Below are 20,000 nucleotides of genomic sequence, written 5' to 3' on the forward strand. Positions count from 1 at the left end.
ATCCTAGCTCCCTGCCAGAGCCTGGCCTTGGCAGGATGCATTTGCAGACCTCGGTGATAAATTAAGGGTAGAGAAAAGTGTGTTGGCATGAAGAACAGTGCTCACTCTGGGCCTTCTGGTCCACTGGCTTTATTTTGATTTATTTATTGCCTCCATGATTATCACCGGGCCTTAGTGCCAGCGCTACAAATCCACTGCTCCTGGTGGCCTTTTTTTTTTTCTTCCATTTTTATTGGAAAGGACAGAGAGAAATTGAGAGGGGTGGGGGGATAGGGAAAAAGATGACACCTGCAGAACTGCTTCACTGCTTGTGAAGCGACCACCCTCCCCAATTCCCACAGGCAGGGAGCTGGGGGCTCCAACTGGGGTCCTTGCCGGGGTCCTTGTGCTTATACTGTGTGCACTTAGCCCTCCTTCCGGTTTTATTTTTCGTTAGATCTTTCTCCTCCTTCCCCCATCAAGGTCTTGTTTATTTGTTTATTTATCTGTTTATGCATTCTATCATTCATTCGTTCATTTTAGATAGAGTCAAGAGACCACAGAACTGAAGTCTCCTTCAACGCTGTAGAGGCTGGGCTGGAATTTGGGTCTTGCTCACAGGCAGAGTAGCACACTAGCAAAGTGAGCTATTTCTCTAGCCAGCAGCACCACAACCCCCTGCCCTCCCCCCAATCCAGATTTTTAATAGCCAAACTCCTCACTAGGAAAAATGATGGAAATCTATGACTTTTCCACTATCCTCAGCATTCTGCTCTTGTGGCAGCTAGCATGTCAGCCTTTGACATCAGCCCCGGTTCAATGTGAATATTGAAAAGAGGCTTTTTAAAGACTTTTTCATGTTATGCTATGTATGCTGCCCCCCAGCTCCCCGAGACTTAGAGGAAATCATCTCTTCAGTCAGTTTCGCTTTCTTTCCCCTGTGAAATCCTTCCTGGTGTTAGACGGCTGACCACCTTCCCCCTGACATTTCTTTTAGATAGTGCAGCTATTCTAAACTGATGGCCACAGACTCCTTCTCAATAACACGGAGACAAAACGCTCTGCATAGCTGATAAATTCTAAGCAGAGGCTGCGTGTTAGCTTGATGGATTGTTATAGTGAACGTGCATGAGTCATGGGTGTTATTTTTGGTCGAAAGAATTGTGTGAACTTTTCTCCTCTATTTTGAGTGCTTTGAAATGTACTACTTTTTCTTTCTTTCCTTTTTGTTCTTTAAGGTGTGTGTCAAGAAATTAGGCACCATATCAGAGCACTCACTTTCTAGTTTTCCAATTGATTGTTTTGGAGTTGAGGAGGTGGAAGGGCTGAATAGAAAATAATTGTGAGATGACAAGTCAGCCAGCCTATAAAAAGTGATATAAAATCACTGTCACCTGCTCTAAAGTCGGGGGAGAAGGGCTCCCTCACTCTAGTCTGTCCCAGAGGTCATTTAAAAAAATAAATCATTGTGGTTATTTTTAATTTTTGTGATTTATTTTATTTGATAGAACAAAGAGAAATTGAGAGGGGAGGGAAAGATAGATCAGAGGGAGAGGCCTGTAGCACCATTTCACCACTTGTGATCCTTGTATAGGGTGACGTGTATTTGTGCATGGTGACATTTAACATGGTGCTCCACTCCCTAAAGTCAGTTTGAAAACTGGGATAGATTACTGTGGATGTATCTGGAGGTTGTGTGACTTGAACTAAGCATTGTTTGACACCTTCTGCAGACAGGCCTGGTTTAAATTTGTCAACAGGTTTCCATGTAAAGAATGTTTGTCAATGGCACTGCTGGGCCTCGACTTCACTGTTTCTTACCAGCCCCATCCCTGCTCCCTTGTCATTAGGACCTTTGGGGTCTGTCTCTGAAGTCCTTATGGCTGTAATACCTGAGTATCTGGGAGCTCAGTGCTGTTCATGGGCAGAGCCAAGAAGCAGGGCCAACCTGCAAGGTGCTCATTTCTGGTACAGAGCAAGCCAAGTATAAAAATCGACAGCAAGTGTTTAGATAGGGTTAGAATAACCTGACAGTTGATGCTAACATACTGTTGATACTAACATACTCCGTGGGGAACTTTTTTTTTTTTGGTTAGATTTATTTATCTACTATGAAAGGAATAAAATGAGAAGAGGAAACAGAGATCAAGAGAGAGAGATAGAAAAGGAGAGTTATTAAGCTCTGGCTTAGGGTGGTGCCAGGGATTGAAGCTGTGACCTCTGAGGCCTCATGCACAAAAGTTGGTGCTCTAACAGGCTGAGCTATCTCCCCTGTGCCCTGACATCTTTTTAAGCTCATTGTCCTAGGAACTGACTTTTATTGTTTCTTCTAAAAGGACTGATTCTGTAGTGGAATGGAAGTACAGAGGTGACCTTTCACCTCTGACAGACTGAGCTGTGCTGGGTTAGCTACTGTGGTTACTCTGGAGGGTGGATGCCAGGGTTTTCACCCAAAAAAAGCAGAGGAAGAGGATTAAACCTATTATTATTATTCAGAAAGGAATGTTAGGGATATTTCAAAATTGTTTACTTTGCCCTTTTAGTTGCCCTTGTTTTTTTATTGTTGTTGTAGTTATGGATGTCGTCGTTGTTGGATAGGACAAAGAGAAATGGAGAGAGGAGGGGAAGACAGAGAGGGGGAGAGAAAGAGAGATACCTGCAGACCTGCTTCACTGCCTGTGAAGCAGGGGGGCTCAAACTGGGATCCTTACTCCAGTCCTTGCGCTTCGTCCCATGTGCGCTTAACCTGCTGTGCTACTGCCTGACTCCCAAAAGATGTTATTTATTAATGAGAGAGAAAGAGAGTCAGAGTATCAGCATCATTCTGGCACCTGTGCTGCTGGGAATCAAACTCAGGACCTCTTGATTGAGAGTCTAATGTCATGGCTTGTTTTCTGTAGGAGAGGGCAGACCCCATGAAGGTGAATTCTACTGTGTGTCTCCTGCAGGTACCTGTGGGGCACTGGGAAGGAAGGAAATGGTGGGCTTCTGGGGCATCTGAGCAGGCAAGGAAACCACTGAACAGAGTAGTTACTCTCCCTGCTTACACACCCACCTTGTCCCTCCTCCGGCCCAGGGCCCAGGCTTCTAGCTGTTGGGGAGGGACTTTGCTTGCTGAGCAAATGTTCTGGTTTGTGCAATGTTCTGGATTTCTGTGGAGGAAAAACAACAGGCCACTGGTTTGTGGCATTTTGTAATAAAGGAGGAGGGGCTGTAGGGTAGAGGGGAGGGACCAGGCAAAGGAGACCAGGAGTTGTATTGTCTGTTATTGTTTTGTTTTGTTCTTGTTTTATGCCTTCAGGCTTATTGCTGGGGCTTCTTGCCTGTAATATGAATCCAAAGCTCCTGGCATCCACTTCTTTTCTTTTCTTTTTACTCTTTTATTCAATAGGACAGAGAGAAATTGAGAAGGGAGAGGAAGATAGAGAGGGAGAGAGAAAGATAGACATTGTAGACCTGCCTTACCACTCACGAAGCATCCCTGCTTCAAATGGGGAGAAAGGGCTCAAACCCAGGTCCTAGCTAGGGTCCTTGTACATAGTAGTATGTGTGCTTAACTGGGTGCACCAACACCCAGCCCCCATTTATAATGTCTCTCCTTGTCAATGCTGTCTCTGGTCTCTGGGGTCAGCCTCCTTCTGTGACCTTGAACTGCTCACCAAAATGGAAGTCAGAGGGTGTGGCAGGGGAGAGAGAAATAGGGAAATCAGTTACCTTCTCCCATATCCCCCTCCCCATTCAAGTTCTCTCTATTCTATCAAATAAAATAGAACAAAAAGGAAAGAATAAAAAATGGCCGCAAGGTTCCAGTGGATTCATAGTGCCGGCACTTGTTATAACATTGCTGGAAATTAGAGAAAGAAAATAAACCCTATAGGTGAAGGGATTTTTGCTGTTCAGGATAGAGGGACACAGTATCAAAGAGTATTCCAGGTAGGACCTGATGAGACCTTTGAACAAGATTTGGAAAAGGTGTGACAGTGAGATATGCAGGAGGGAGCTCATTCCAGGGACATAGAAGAGTGTCACAGCACTGACATGGGTCTCGTCAGGTATATAGGAGACAATAAAAGGTGAGCTCGGAGGTACCTGGATGGCAGAGATGGGCAGAGACAGCTAGATACCCTATAGGATAGAACGTGACGGATGAGATGAAGGGGCGAGTTAAAGATAAAGCAAGGCTTAATCTCTGTTCTTTCACTATTGTATTGTTGCTGTCTCCCATACCATGGCAGAGTATTCCTCAAAGTATGGACATTAGAGATTCAGTCCTGGAGGTTGTATTAGTCTTCATAATGTCTCTGGACTTGGGTCTTCTTCAGATGTAACATGAAGAGAATCTATAAAATAATCTCACATTCATGACTCTTTCTGAATGGTTCCTTTCTAGAAGTTATATTCCGGTAGTTTGCTTCTTCTTTCCTTTTTCTCTCCTTCATTTATTTACCATGAGACTTTAAAGCATTTTCTGGAATACAAACACTTCCTAGAGTAATATCTGTGGATGCTGGGGAAGTAGGAAAGAGATTCTTTATGTTGCAGTCACTTGTAAGTCTTCTCACAAAGGCTAAGTAAGGAGGAGATAAGCAGTATGAGAACTAGATCAAGTTACAGGTGGCAAGATACAAATAGTACCTTGGGGACAAGAAGACCTAAGATGCAGCATGGAAGAGTGAAGTCAAGGCTTGAGAGGAAGGGAGCATGTACTTAGTGGGAGAGAGTCAGAAACTCTGGTTTGAGACTCATGAAAAAGATTGGAAACCCGGTAGAAGGCACCCTTGTGCTCTACAGAAAGAAGCAATGCTGGAAGCAGGAGAAGCTAGACTAAGAGGGGGAGACTAGTTAATGGGCTCCACCTCCACCTCCACGCCCCAGAGAATTCAAGTCCCAGTAGGAGGCAAATCATAAAGAGGGGGAGAATGTGAAGATGGACCTGCAAATGAGTGTTTGAGTGCTAGGTTGGTACTTTGAGCTCTAAGGGATGGATCAGAAGATGGGGGAACCAGCCCTGGAGACTATTAAGTTACCTTAGGATTCTGATTTCAGAGATTGTGGCAGGTCACTGGCTCTTCTCTGACTGCTTGTCTGTGGAAAAATAGCATTGATACATCCATTCCACACAATCTGTTTGAATGGACTGATGACAAAGACCCTTATTCACACATCAAAATAAAGCTTGCCCTATATTTTTGGCCCAAATTTTAGAACTGAGTTCTATATCTACGTGCAAATACTTTAATGAGGAACTCATCCCCAACCCCCTTCAAAAGATCAGATATAACTGACATGTCCATTATCTGTCTGTGAGCCATTCTGGGACCAAAAAAAACATCCTCAGATCGAGGTTTCTGATCAACCTCGTCGTTCCCCTCAGTGCAGCTGTTGACTTCCCTCTAATGGGGTTTGTGTGTTTCAGCTGGTCTTGGACACTGGCCCCAATAAAACTAATAACACTCTGCATTTATCGACACTTCCGTTTCTGATTGTATTTGGCTTTGTTGGTATTTCCAGGCTAATCTGGCACAACTACTGCGAGATACTCAAGACCGAAATAAACATCTGGGAGAAGAAATTAAAGAACTTCAGCAAAGGCTTGGAGAAGTCCAGGGTGACAATAAGGTACTGTGTGTACTTAAAGAAAAGCTCTCATGTATAATTGTGTGCTGGAGGTTGCTGTAATAGCACTTCAGGGAAAATGTAACGCAGCGTTTGCTAGGAAATTTGTGATGGATTTTAACACGGGTAATGAAAATTCACAGTTTAGCATTTCTGATCTGTATTACAGCCCTTTGTGTGTGTGTGTGTGCATACGTACGGGTGTGTTTCTGGGTTGCTCAGAAAGACTGTCACAACCCATTGTAGATGTTTCATTATGTGCAACATGCTGGTGAATAGCATTGTGGTTGAGGGCAAAATAAAACCCAAATGCTATCCTTTACCTCCTTCTATACAAACAATGGATTTGTGGCTCAGATGATTTGGAATTATTCACATTCGGTTTTGAATTTTAAGTAGTCATCCTACTAATTATGTTCACATAGCCAATTTATTTTATTGCTAAATTTGGCAATTTGTATGGAACATTGCTCAAAATCCACTGCTTGGTATTAATCAAACTCCCCTGTTGGCAACGTTAATTATAAAATATGAACTCATAAACTCCACACTAAATGCATGTACTCCCTCTCCCAGCTGAAGTAAGGAACAAAAGTACAATTGAGAAAAGAAAGAAAAACTACTGGAGTCTAATTTGGTTCCCTCTCATGGACCCCAGATAATTTCCCCATTTGCCAAAATGAATTTATTTTTATCTCTTTGCCAGAGGTAGTTTTTGCAACAGGACTGGCCATTGGAATTTGACTCAAGGGGACTACAGAGCAGGGAGGAAGGAGGTGCTTTCTTGAGGATGTCTTTTAAAATTACCAAATTCCTTGAGAACTGATGATGATGATGATGATGTTTTCTAGAGCAGTTGATGAGTAGAAGTTGAATCATGCTCAGTCTTTAAAAAGTTTACAGAACTCTAAAAAAACAACTCAGAGATGGTGCCCAGGCACTGCTGAATTGAAAGGCTCTGTCAGACGGTACCCCACAGTCTCCCTTATGTCACCTCTTTTCCATTTGGAAAAAAAAAAATCAAATCCTTTGGGTTTAACACATATTGGGTTGTTGGAAAAGTCACAGCACATTTTGCAATGACAACACTGATATTTGAAAAATGAGGCTCTACTCTCCTGGTGATGAAATAGGCAGTGGGAGAAAATGCTTCAGAAAGGGGCTAATTAACATTGAGAAAGCTAGTCAGGCCTCTGGTGTGGTTTTATGCATCATTAAGAGGCTTTAAACTCTATAACCTAGGTGTTTGGTCAATAATTAAAGGCCAGACCTTCTGAGTCACTTCCTCAAGAGATAACAATAGGGCCAGAGTTTTCTAGAGAATAAAATGAAGCATTCACAGTAGTTTCTTTTAAGCACACAAAAATACTACAAGGATATTAGAGACGTTAAAAAATGGTGAAGCATTTTTTGAGATGTGATTTTTTTTTTTTTAAGATTCCTTCTTAATTGATTTTTTTTTCTTATTTTGTCTTCTTTTTTTTGGTGAAGTAGTTTTCCCAACTTTCTTATATTCACTTTTGTCTCATCTTTAGACTACCTAATTTTATGGCCTTTTAGGCCTAAGATATTTTAGGGAATTGATGGTTGCAACTGGTATTTTAAGAAAAAGAAGGGAGGGGCTTGAGTGTGTGTACATGACTATGTATATGTGCATACGTGTAAAGACATGTATATGGGGGGCCAGGCGGTAGAGCACTGGATTAAGAGCACATAGTATGAAGCACAAGGCCCTGCGCAAGGATCCTGGTTCGAGCCCCCGGCTCCCCACCTGCAGGGGGATGATTCACAGGCGGTAAAGCAGGTCTGCAGGTGTCTGTCTGTCTTTCTCTCTCCCTTTCTATCTCCTCTCTCCTCCCAATTTCTCTAAGTGCTATCCAATTAAAAAAAAAGGGGGGGAAATGACCACCAGGAGCAATGGATTATAGTGTAGGCACCAGGCCCCGCAGTAACCCTAGAAAGAAAGAGAGAAAGAAAGAAAGGAAGGAAAGAAAGAAGGAAGGAAGGAAGGAAGGAAGGAAGGAAGGAAGGAAGGAAGGAAATGTATCTCCATGTGAGAGTATGTGGTTACACACATATGTGTGTTTGTGTGAGACCATGTGCTTGAATGTGAATGTGCCTCTGTGCAAGTCCTTGGCCCCAGCACTCTCTGAACTTCCTGATGGGTTCGTACTCCGGTTCCTGATGGGTTCGTACTCTGGGTCTTTATTCCGGTTGCCAAGTGCACTTCTCAAACATTGCTTTCTCACCCAAGCTTTAAAAGTTGGTGATGCACACTTATGGCCTGCCAAAAGGATCAGGGAAGATGTTACAAAGCTCCACAGGCCCAGTAGCTCGGTGTCCGGCCTCTCCCCAGCAAAGACCCTCCACCAGTGCAGTGTTCCTCAGGGATGCCATTTAGTCTTATTTGCAGCTACAGGTAAGGGCAGGTTTATTTTCAGCCCCGCTGTGAGTCACAGGCACTATTCCCCACCCCCACTCAGCACCGTTATGGCCAGATTACTCATTTGTTAATGACACCAGGCTTCTCCAGAAACCCACAGGCCCCTGCTCCAAGGTGGCTGACTGGTTAGCCTTCCTCTTGTTTTCACCTACTGTGTCACTTACTGCTCAGATCTTTCTGTCACCTCCATAATTCAACCTCACCTCTCTGGGTGCTGGGTGCTGGGCCCAACATGGTCTTCCCCCTCAATGATTTCTCCTGTGGCCTTATTATTATTATTAATTAGTTGATTTATAAAATCATCAGATAACTGAACTATAATTCCATACACTTCCCACCATCAGAGTTCTGAGTCCCATCCCCTCCACTGGAAACTGCAATAGTTCTCCCAAGTCACCAATCTGGGCTTTTTTTTAACTGGTGGATTATTATTATTATTATTATTATTATTAATATGAGGGCTACAGTTCCATACAATTCAATTATTCCCACCACCAGATTTTGATATTCCCTCTGCCCCTTAGGAGTTTCCCTATCCTTTAGACCTCTGGTAGTATGGACCAAGGATCCTTGTGGGAAAGAGAATGAAAAGTGTGGCTTTCATATTTGCTTCTCCACTGGACATAGGTACTGACAGGCTGATCCATACTCCCATCGATATGGGCTGGTTTTTATAACTGCCTACATGTATGTATCTGTGGGGATACATTTCCCCCATTTATTTTCAACAATCCTGCTTTCACCTCCTTTCTAGCTCACTCCTACAACTCTTACCACTTCCAAGTGTCTTTCCATTTTTCCTCTTCTCAGGTCAGTGAAACCATGTCTGGCTTCCTCTATTGTTCTCCAAACTCACTTCTCTTTCAATGATGATTTTAAAACAACAACAACAAAAAACAAATAAGATTCCTGGTGACCGATGCTTCACATTCTCCTGGAATGGGGGGGTACAGAGCCATCTGGTTTACTTTTCCTATCATTTATCCCTCGACGTATGGACCAAAATTCTTTATGGGGCACAGAAAGTGGGAGTTCTGGCTTCTGTAGTTGCTTCTGCACTGGACATGGGCATTGGCAGATAGATACATACCCCCCAGCTTGTTTCTGTCTTTCCCTAGTTGGGTAGAACTCTGGAGAGATGAGGCTTCAGGAAGCATCGGTGAGGTCATCTGCCCGGGGAAGCCAGGATAGAATATCTTTTTTTTTTTTTCCTCCTCCAGGGTTATTGCTGGGCTCGGTGCCTGCACCATGAATCCACCGCTCCTGGAGGCCATTTTCCCCCCCTTTTGTTGCCCTTGTTGTAGCTTCGTTGTGGTTATTATTATTGCCCTTGTTGACGCAATTCGTTGTTGGATAGGACAGAGAGAAATGGAGAGAGGAGGGGAAGACAGAGAAGGGGAGAGAAAGATAGACACCTGCAGACCTGCTTCACCGCCTGTGAAGCGACTCCCCCGCAGGTGGGGAGCCGGGGGCTCGAACCGGGATCCTTACGCCGGTTCCTGCGCTTTGCGCCACATGCGCTTAACCCACTGCGCCACCGCCCGACCCCCCAGGATAGAATATCTTATCGCTTTTAACTGTGGGTCACCTCACATGTGAGATCTGCAGCCTTAATTTTAGCCTTTTTGCTAAGCTGGCCTCAGGACCCTAGCACCTGCTGTTTATTCTGCCTAGAATACTCTTTCTCCTTACTTCCCTTGAAAAGGACTCCTCTTGCTGGTCATAGGTCAGACCTAGGCTCTCTTGCAGTGAGAGAAAGCAGATCAGGGACCAGGTGGTGGCGCACCTGGTTAAGCACACACATACATTGCAGTGCTCAAGGACCCAGGTTCAAGCCCCTGGTCCCCACCTGCAGGCGCAAAGCTTCATAAGTGGTGAGGCCAGGCTGCACATATCTCTTTCACTCTCTATCTCCCCCTCCCATCTCAGTTTCTCTCTGTCTCTAATCAATAATAAATTTTTAAAAGAGATAAAGTGGAGCATAGTCACAGTGCTCTATTTCCACCCCTTGTTTTTGTGGTACACCTCCCCCCACCCTAAGTAAGCTCTTTACAGATCAAATTCTCGACTTATATTCTAAAGCATTCCTATAGGAGTTACCAATCATAGTTCCTGGTACAGAGACAGACCGTATCTAGTAAATCTTTAGAAAGGACTGGGAAGAAGTCAATGAATAAGAGGAATGAAGTAGAGGGAATGAAAATAAGAACAAAGGGACTCAAGAAAGAGGAAGAGGAGTAGAAGAGATATAGCCTAGTGGTTCTGCAAAAGATTCTCATGCCTGAAACTGAGGTCTTGGGTGCAATCCTCCACACCACCAGAAGTCAGCACTGAGCAGTGCTCTGGTCTATCGCTCTCTCTCTATTGACATCTTTCTCTCTGTATATCTTTCATTAAAATAAATAAAATATTTTTAAAATAAAGAGTAAGGTAATAAAGGTCAATGTACACAACTGTATGTACACAACTGGAACTTGAACAGAATCATTGCATTCAAAGTCAATCAGTTACAATGTTGATCAAAACCATGTTATTTGAGGACATGGTGTTATTGTATGTTGGTTTGCTTCAAGACACTGCTCTGCAGAACATGTTGAGGATAGTGTAAGTAAGGCTTCCTATTCAGGGAAATAATCAAACCTGGCTAAGTCCCTCTGCTAGTCAATAAACAACCTTTGCAGACTGAGGACTAGTTGCAAAATCTGGAGAAGAGAGCTAGAAACACAAACTGGTCCACGAGAAAGGATAAAATATTTCAGAAATTCAAAGAAAGGGAGGAAGAAAAGAAAAAAGCAAAAGATGAAAGGAAGGGAGGGAGGACCAGAGGCAGGGGAAGAAAGGAAGGAGGGAGGAAGGGTGTGAAGGAAGGAAGGGAGAAAGGGAGTTGAAACTGGCATTAAAACTGTCCTTTCAGGGCCAGGTGGCAGCACACCTGGTTGAGCGCACAGGTTACAGTGCACAAGGAACCAGGTTCGAACCCCAGTCCCTACCTGCTGGGGTAAAGCTTTGCTGGTGAAGCAGGGCTGCAGGTGTCTCCCTGTCTTTCCCCCTCCCCTCTAGATTTCTGGCTGTCTCTATCCAATGAATAAATATAATTAAAAAAAAAAAAAAAGGAATGCTCCCAACTCAACCCAGGGATGAGACCTTGGAAGTCCCCATGGAGAGAGAAAAGAGGGCCCGGGGGGTGGGCCCAGAGTGGGTGTGTTGGTCAGAGCTGGTTCTAGTCTGTCCAAACTCATGGAACTTGCTGCTGGGGGTATGAGGCAGTAAGGAGAGCACAGGCCTTGCAGGCTTGATGTCCCAAGTTTGTTCCCCAGGACCATGTATCCTGGAGTGGTGCTCTGATCTCTCTTGCTTTCTATTCTAAATAAAATAAATATTACATTTAAAAATGTCTAGTGCTCACTGTTGTTGGGTTTCTTCCTCCCTTTCCTAAGAGAAGGGCCCATGACATCGTGTTAGGAGCTAGGCTTAACATGGAAAATTCTTAGCTCCAAGGTGACGCTTTCTGCACTGACCCTTAGCCAATCCCCAGGAAGCCCAAGTTCTAGATGTCAAGCACAGGTCAGAAGCAAGATGATGGGCCTGGGCAGTGGTGAACCCAGTTGAATGCATATGTTACCATGCACAAAGACCCAGGTTCAAGTTCCCGGTCCCCACCTGCAGGGGGAAAACTTTGAGAGTGGTGAAGCAGAGCTGCAGGTGTCTCTCTCTTTCCCTCTCCCTCTCTCTATCTCTCCCTTCCCTCTCACTTTCTCTCTGTCTCTAGCCAATAAATTAGTAATTTATTTTTTATTTATAAAAAGGAAACACTGACAAAACCATAGGATAAGAGGGGTACAACTCCACATATTTCCACCACCAGAACTCCATATCCCATCCCCTCCTCCGATAGCTTTCCTAGTCTTTATCCCTCTGGGAGCATGGACCCAGGGTCATTGTGGGGTGCAGAAGGTGGAAGGTCTAGATTCTGTAATTGCTTCCCTGCTGAACATGAGTGTTGATAGGTCGATCCATACTCCCAGCCTGTCTTTCTCTTTCCCTAGTGGTCCAGGGCTCTGGGGAAGTGGGGTTCCAGGACATATTGGTGGGGTTATCTGTCCAGGGAAGTCTGATTGGCATCATGATAGCATCTGAAACCTGGTGGCTGAAAAGAGAGTTAACATAAAGCCAAACAAGTTGTTGACTAATCATGAACCTAAAGGCTGGAATAGTGCAGATGAAGAGTTGGTGGGGTTTCCATTTTGTAGATAGCTAGTAGGCATATTTTAGTTATATTCCAAAAGGCCTGTGACTATACTAGTTTATTTTTTCCCCCTGAGCCTGAAATCTGATATGCAGGTGGATCCAAGTTATTGTCTGGGGAGATGATGTCATTGCTGGAAAAAGGACCAGAAAGCTGGATCGGGGAAGAGAGTAGCTCCCAAATATGGGAAAGGTGTATAAATATTGTTGACTGTAAATCCCATAGATTTGATCTGATCTGGACCCCATATTCAGCTTAAAAGCCTATGTGACCTCTGAATCCCTATAGATCTGAGCTCACATTCTGTGGTCATGAGTAGGAACGTTCCAAGCTGCCCCGATTTCAGGACCCATCTTCTTCGGGTAGAGCATAGAGTATGTTGTCCATTCTTCCTTCATAGGATGGGACTGCCCAAGTTGAGGGCAAGGTCCTATGGGGGCCCATAAAGGGGTCTATTGTGTTGTTCCTGATAAGAGATGACTGGTAATATTGGGGAGAGGGATTTATTCAGGGGGAACAGAAGCAACCGGTAGCATAGCTATATACAAATAATGACAAAGAACATAAATTATGGTGATGTTTTGTATGATACAGTAAATCCCAACAAACGGATTTTTCAAAGTTAACCCAATTGTCAAATAATATGATTATAGCAATAACTATCTACTGCCTTCTTATACCCTCAGACAGCAGAAACCTCCTGCTTCCTCTATAGAGCCTATATTTCCCCTAGTCCTGGAACCCCAAGGGTGAGGCTCACTTTCCTACATGATTCTCTCAATTCATAACAAATGATATTGCATCTGCCGAGCCCAACCTGATCAATGCAATGAGTACCAACCCTTCACCCTCATTACTCAAGTGAGACCTTTCCTTTCATAGTATTCTCTAATTCCATTCCAGGTGGTTTACTTCCTAACAAAGTCCCAAAACCTAGATATAGACCAAGTCCCATGAGATAGAGCATATGTTCACATGTATCCATAAATTAGGCCAAAATACATACCTGAAAGCAAAAGCTGAATAAGGGCAAGAGTCTGGCATACTTTAACGATGACTCTTTAGTCACTGTCAGGCCACCCCATCAGCTGGGGCCCTAGACGGGGAGTCCTGAGATTCCCAAACAGACTTGATGGGCCTAAACCTTGAATAAATCCCTCTCCCTAAATTAGTAATTTTTTTTTTTAAAAAATGCTATTTAGCAAAAGAAAGAACCACGGTGAGAGGCCCTGAATATTTTATAAAGTTTTTATTTATAAAATGGAATCACTGACAAGACCATAGGATAAAAGGGGTAAAATTCTACACAGTTCCCACCACCAGAACTCCCTATCCCATTTCCTCCCCTGATAGCTTCCCTATTCTTTTTTTTTTTTTTCTTTTTAGTGATTACTTGAATGCTGGCTAGTGTAACTTCTTTTTTAAAAAATTTTTTATTTATAAAAAGGAAACATTGACAAAACCATAGGATAAGAGGGGTACAACTTTGCACAGTTCCTACCACCAGAACTCTGTATCCCAACCCCTCCCCTGATAGCTTTCCTATTCTTTAACCCTCTGGGAGCATGGACCCAAGGTCATTGTGGGGTGTAGAAGGTGGAAGGTCTGGCTTCTGTGATTGCTTCCCCGATGAACATGGGCGTTGACAGGTCAATCCATACTCCCAGCCTGTCTCTCTCTTTCCCCAGTGGGGCAGGCCACTGGGGAGGTGGGTCCAGGACACATGGTGGGGCCGTCTGCCCTGGGAAGTCAGGTTGGCATCATGGTAGCATCTGGAAGCTGGTGGTTGAAAAAGAGTTAAGATAGAAAGCAGAGCAAATTGTTGACTAATCATGAACCTAAAAGCAAGAATATTATGGATGGAGATTTGGGGTCTCCATTTTAGAAAAAGCTAGTAGGTCTATTTTAGGTATATTACAAGGGGCCCATGACCCAACTAGTTTTTGCCTGCACCTGACATCCAATATACAGGTGACCTAAGCTATTGTCTGGGAAGATGGTGTCCCAGTTGGAAAAAGGACTAGAAGGCTGAATCAGGAAAGAGAATAGCTCCCAAATATGGGTAAAGCATATAAATATTGTTCACTGGAAACCCCATCAATCTAATCTGGGGCCCATGTTCAGTGCAGGAGTCTGTGTAACCTCTGCATCCCTGTAGGTCTGAACTCACATTCTGTGGTCATGGGCTAGGAACATTCCAGGTTGCGCCAGTTTCAGGACCCATCATCCTCAGGTGATAGGCAGAATGTGCTATCCAACCTCCCTTCAGAGAATGCAATTTTCCCTACCATTGTTGATCCACATTGAGGGCCAGGTCTGATAGGGGCCCACAGAGGGGTCCATTGTTCCTGATGGAGATGACCAGTGACAGTGGAGAGAGGGATCTGTTAGAGGTCTAGGCCCATCATGTCTGTGTGGGAATTCCAGGACTCCCTTACTGGCCCTGGATATTTTAAGGGAGACTTTTTTTTCCCATTTGTTCAGCTTGAGCTATGTCATCCCAAGTTGCCACAAAGTATTTCAAATAGCTTCCAGGAAGATTTACTGTCACCTTTGCAGGGTCCAAGAAGTGGCTCGACCATTAGCTCACACTTCACTGTGCATAAGAATCTGGGTTTGCAGGGGCAGGGCAGTGGCACATCCAATAGAGCGCACATGTTACAGTGTGCAAACTAGCATGTACATAGGGTTGAGGGGACAGAGGGGTTCTCTGATCAAACACCACGTCATCTCTCATTGCCCAAGAATTCCTTGGGGGCCCCCAAGCTGACACAGCCCCTACCCACCCATACAAACCAGATGAGAGGGGTGCAGAGGGAAACTTTCTGAGACAACCCCCCTTCCCCCATGATTCCAGCTGGGAAAGGTTAAGGAGCAAAGGGGAGGCTTGCGGGAAACACAGGCCTCCACAGATCTCCCTGGAAAGATGTGTGTGTGTGTGTGTGTGTGTGTGTGTGTGTGTGTGTGTGTGTGTGTGTGTGTGTGTTGAGGCATGGCCAGGGCTCTTGATATAGGAAGATCATCCACAAGGAGTCAAAGACAGTGTCTGGACATGCAGTCTGAACAAAAGCCTTCAGGGAGAATGTAGCTTTCCTTCCTGCCTTAGAGGTCTGCTTGCTTTCTCTGCTGGGCATTAAGGGAAGAGAGGATTCAGGGGGCCTGGAAGTGGCTTAGTGGTTGGGCACTTGCTTGGTATGTCTGATGCCATGGGTCCTATCCACATCGAAACAGGAAATATGAAAAGCAGAGAGCATCATAAATAGAGAGTGGTTCTGTGGTCTCTTTCTGTCTCACAATTAAAAACAAAACACTAGTAGGGGTCCGGGAAGTGGTTTGACCAGTAGCTCACACTTCACTGTGCATAAGAACCTGGGTTTGCAGGGGCTGGACAGTGGCACACCCAGGAGAGTGTACATGTTACAATGTGCAAGGATCCTGGTTCAAGACCCCTGTCCCCAGCTTAAGGTGGAAGCTACAAGAGTAGTTAAGTAGTGCCGCAGCTGTCTCGCTATCTCTTTCTTCATTTTGTCTCTATCCAAAATGAATGATAGTAATCATAAAAGTAAAATAATACAAATAAATTATTTTTAAAAGAACCTGGGTGTAAGCCTCTGGCCACCACATAGGAGCACTGTGCAGAGGGGAATCGTGGCAGCAGTGAAGCAGTGCTGTGGGGTCTCTCCTCTGTCTGTCTCTCCCTCTCTGTCTTCTACCTTCTATCTGAAGTAAACAAGCAGGCAAGCAAACAAGCAAAAATAACGAGTCCACTTGCAGCAATGGTTAGTGGCAAAGCAAAAGGCTTGCAAACCCATTACGCCCCAGTCACCAGCCAATAAAGACCAGACCGACCGTTGAACATGGAAGTGTCTAATGAAAGGGAAAAGAGAGCTCAGCTGCAGCTGTGGGGAAAATGGCTCAGGGTGAGGGATTAGAGGACTCTCTGTAAACTCTTCCTCTTTCTGCTGCAAAGGAGCCCCAGGCTGAGGCAGCTTGGAGGAAACTCAATTGAAGAGGGCACTCTAGTGAAAAGCTCTCACCTCTGGGTTCTAATTCTAGAAATTAATCACAAAGAATGAAAATGGGTGATGTGGGCCCTTCACCTGCTCCAGCCTCTTCAGATCTTGCTCTAATTGAGATAGTGAGCTGCAGGCAAGGCTCGGCTAAGTTCTCAGCTAAGCCAGCAGCCTGAATAGCTCAGCCTCCTCTAATGTTCTTTTTTTTTTTATCAAGGGAATTAGGTGCCGTTGGCTTCCAAGACCCTCCGTGAGCCTGTCTTATATGAGCTCATGCCGCAGGTAGACCATGTGACTAATGCCATGTGGTTTGGACATTCGCTCCACATGTGTACTTGTACCTCTTCTTGGAGAACTGATTCTGAAAGATGTCTGCCCAAGACTTAGCTTAAAGCACACCATCTCCAGGTTCCCTGAGGAGAAAAAGAACTGGAGACAGCCTCAGCCTTACAACTGTCAGTGGGATGCTTGCAAGATGGTGGCTCTGGGAGGCATGTACAGGGAGCTGTCTTAAGGAAAATCCACTCCTGTGTGGAACTTCAGACCTGCATCCACATACAGGTGGATTCTTTTTTCTGTCCGAGTGTTCTGCTGTTTGGGGATTCAACAGACCTTGAAAACTGGTCGGTTGCATCTCGGGTGCAGACCCTGAATCTGCAGCTAGAGAGGGTCAATTAAAGGAACTTGAGCATCCATGAACTTGAGTGTCTCTGGGGTGCCTGACACCAATCCCCTAACAGGCCAAAGAATAACTGAAATTCAGATCTGGGGGCAACTCCAGTTTGCAGTGTCAACACCAGACCCTGCCTTGCTGTCCAAATTTCAGTCGTATGTTATTTGCTCACCGTTTGCTGATAGCGATGAATCCCCTAAGAGCAGGGACTCATGGGTTTGCTTCTTGTCTCTAGACTGCGCAACTGAGTCCTCGATAGCCACTGAAATGAGATGAACTGAACCATCCCCTCTGAGGCAAAGTGTCGTACTGCTGTTACCCCCTCTTTACACAGAGAAATCAAACAGTGGCCCAAGACAGCACAGCTCGTAGGTGACACTTGATCTGAGACTTGAGGGAGTGACAGAAGCAGGCCCGATATACACCAAAGGCAGAGGGTGTGCACAGGGCAGGGTGTGTTGGAGACACAGAAGGGGAGCTGGCATGGCTGGAGAGCTGAGAAATGGGGGGGCACTTGGGGGCTTGGGTGGGAGGCAGGTGGAAGCAGCTCATGTCTTCATGTTGAATTGCATTTTATTAGTTTTACGAAGGTCTTTGACATTTATTCCAGGGCAGCAGACAGTCTGGAGGTGTGATAAAAAAGCTCGCAATTCTTGGGCCCAGGCTCATGAAGTGTGTGTGTGTGTGTGTGTGTGTGTGTGTGTGTGTGTGTGTGAAGTGACAAGTTCTTTTCTTTAGAACTGGGACATCACACAGGTCTAGGGAAGTGAACCCTGCTACACACTGCAGAGATGTCTACTTAGAGCCACTTGAATTGTGTGTCCAGTTTTTATCAGCTTGGGCATTTCAAGAGCTCAGGGTGTAGCTGGAGGGAAGGTAGAAAGACCCAGCAGGGAGCCAGAGGCAGACTGGGTCTTGCTCCTTTAGCCTATCCGCAAAGCACTGCGGCGGGTGGATGTGTAATAAATGCTCTCGTTGCTTTGCTGCCCTCTCTAGGTGTGCTGCTGTTGACAGGAGAGCACGCAGACTGGGGTGAGGCAGGGCTGGCAGTTCCCTCATCCCAAGAATCCTGGCAAATAGTCACTGTGTAAGGATGGTCGCCATTTGGGGTGGCCGGTGGTACACTCAGTTGAGTGCACATGTTACTGTCTAAATCAGCAGAGGACGCCCCTGCTGGTGGTAGCATGATGCTCTGTCCTCAGGCTTGGCATGGGGAGGCTGGCTGTGGACTTGCAGGGGCCTTGATGAAGGGAATCAGGCACCCTGAGCGGTAGCTTCTGAGCCGTTTCCAAAAGGGAACATCAAAATGGATGCCTGCAATCTGCAGATAAGGTCAGCTCAGGGGCTCTGCTTCCTCAGCTTAGAAGGAAGACTGGCCCTCCATGGGGGTCCTGGAGCATGGTAACATGTGCTCTTTATTGGGTGCGCTGCCCCTTGGCCTGAACTGAGTGTTTTCCTGTTCCACTGACTGAGTCCACTGCCTTAGAGAATGCTGACTTAGCATGTAAGAAGCCAAATAAATAAATAAATAAATAAAGGTGTGTGGGGTGGGGGTGGGGGGACAGGCAGTAGCACACCCACCTAGTTAAGTGCACACAGTACTGTGGGCAAGGGCCTCTGCAAGGCTCTGGGTTTGAGCCCCTCCCCCTCTTCACCTGCAGAGGGGGTGCTTCAAAAGCAGTGAAACAAGGTCTGCAGGTACCTCTCTTTTTCTCTCCTTATCTGTTGGAGAATGGGCCCACTGTCCCAGAAAGTCCAGGCCATTGTTTCCATGAGGTCCGAGTGGGTTGACCCCCAACTGTCCCTTCCGGTAGAGACAAAGGCAGGTTCCCCTGGTCTCTGGAATTTATGACAGCTGGACCCCTGGACATGGGCGCCTTTCTACACATGCCACCTCCACCCCCCTTTCCTTCTTTAATTAAAAGCCATGGGTTACTGTGTGCAGTTAACCTTAAAACCACCAGCAAACATCCTGTTTGCTCAGCTGCCCCCCCCATCCCTCCTGCCTTTAAGTGCCTGCAATTTACCTCTGGAAAATGTACATTGTAAAGCTTGTGATCAAACAATTTGTTGGTCAAAATGTGACTATGTATTGTATTGCTCTGTGTTTGGGTTAATGGTGACCTCAACCATTCCCCCCGAGTTAGGGGTATATCTGCCCGTCTTTCTTTTCAGTAAACAGGTTGGCCACCTTTCTGAGGCCACCCTCGGAGTTAAATGAGTCTGAGACTCTCTTTGTGCACGTTGCCTCCCCCCCCCCTCCCGGCACGCAGTTATCCTGGGACTCCCTGGAGAGCTGCTCTGACCCTCATCCCTTGTGACCCGGGGTGGGGGGTGGGGGGGCAGGGAACCCAGAGTGAACTGCACTTATCTACCCACCCACTCTTAATGTTTCTCACCGCCCTATGGGAAAAAAAAAAGAAGGGATAAATGGCCACAGGAGCTGTGGATTCATAGTGCCAGTACCAAACCCCAGCGATAATAACCCTGGAGGCAAAGAATAAAAAATAAGACAAAACTTGGGGCCAGGGAGAAGGTGATTATGCTTAGCAAAATAAGAAATGAAAAAGAAATGAAAGAGAGCTACCGGATGGCTTCATTCATATGTGAAATCTAGAGAGCTGATACACATGAACTTGCAAAATAAATACCAGAAGTCAAAAAACTAAGTCTCTAAGCCTTTGTGAGAACTGTGGTGGTTATCATTGGTGGGGACACAGAACTTTGGTGGGGGGTGCAGTGGGGGGTACTCTAACCGTATGATCTTGTAAAGCACTATTAACCACAAATTTGGAAGGAAAAAAAATAAATGACTTGAAAAAACACCCTTAGGGAGTCGAGCAGTAGCGCAACGGGTTAAGCACGCATGTGGCGCAAAGTGCAAGGACCTGCATAAGGATCCCCAGCTCCTCACCTGCATGGGGGTCGCTTCACAGACGGTGAACCAGGTCTGCAGGTGTCTGTCTTTCTCTCTCCCTCTCTGTCTCCCCTCCTCTCTTGATTTCTCTCTGTCCTATCCAACAACAACAA

At 45.5% G+C, this 20,000-nt stretch overlaps 1 protein-coding gene across 5 annotated transcripts in view; it reads left to right on the plus strand.

The window, feature by feature from the left end:
• The window catches only part of CCDC149 (coiled-coil domain containing 149), a 104,635-nt gene that overhangs the window by 44,372 nt on the left and 40,263 nt on the right, over positions 1–20,000 (plus strand). For all 5 annotated transcript variants that reach the window (XM_060188265.1, XM_007535119.3, XM_060188267.1 and 2 more), the window contains exon 4: positions 5,491–5,598. In XM_060188265.1, coding sequence (XP_060044248.1) covers positions 5,491–5,598 — 108 coding nt within the window. The remainder of the gene's footprint in view (positions 1–5,490; positions 5,599–20,000) is intronic.

This window comes from Erinaceus europaeus, chromosome 3 (genome assembly GCF_950295315.1).
Source record: "Erinaceus europaeus chromosome 3, mEriEur2.1, whole genome shotgun sequence".
In the NCBI taxonomy this organism is placed as follows: domain Eukaryota; kingdom Metazoa; phylum Chordata; class Mammalia; order Eulipotyphla; family Erinaceidae; genus Erinaceus; species Erinaceus europaeus.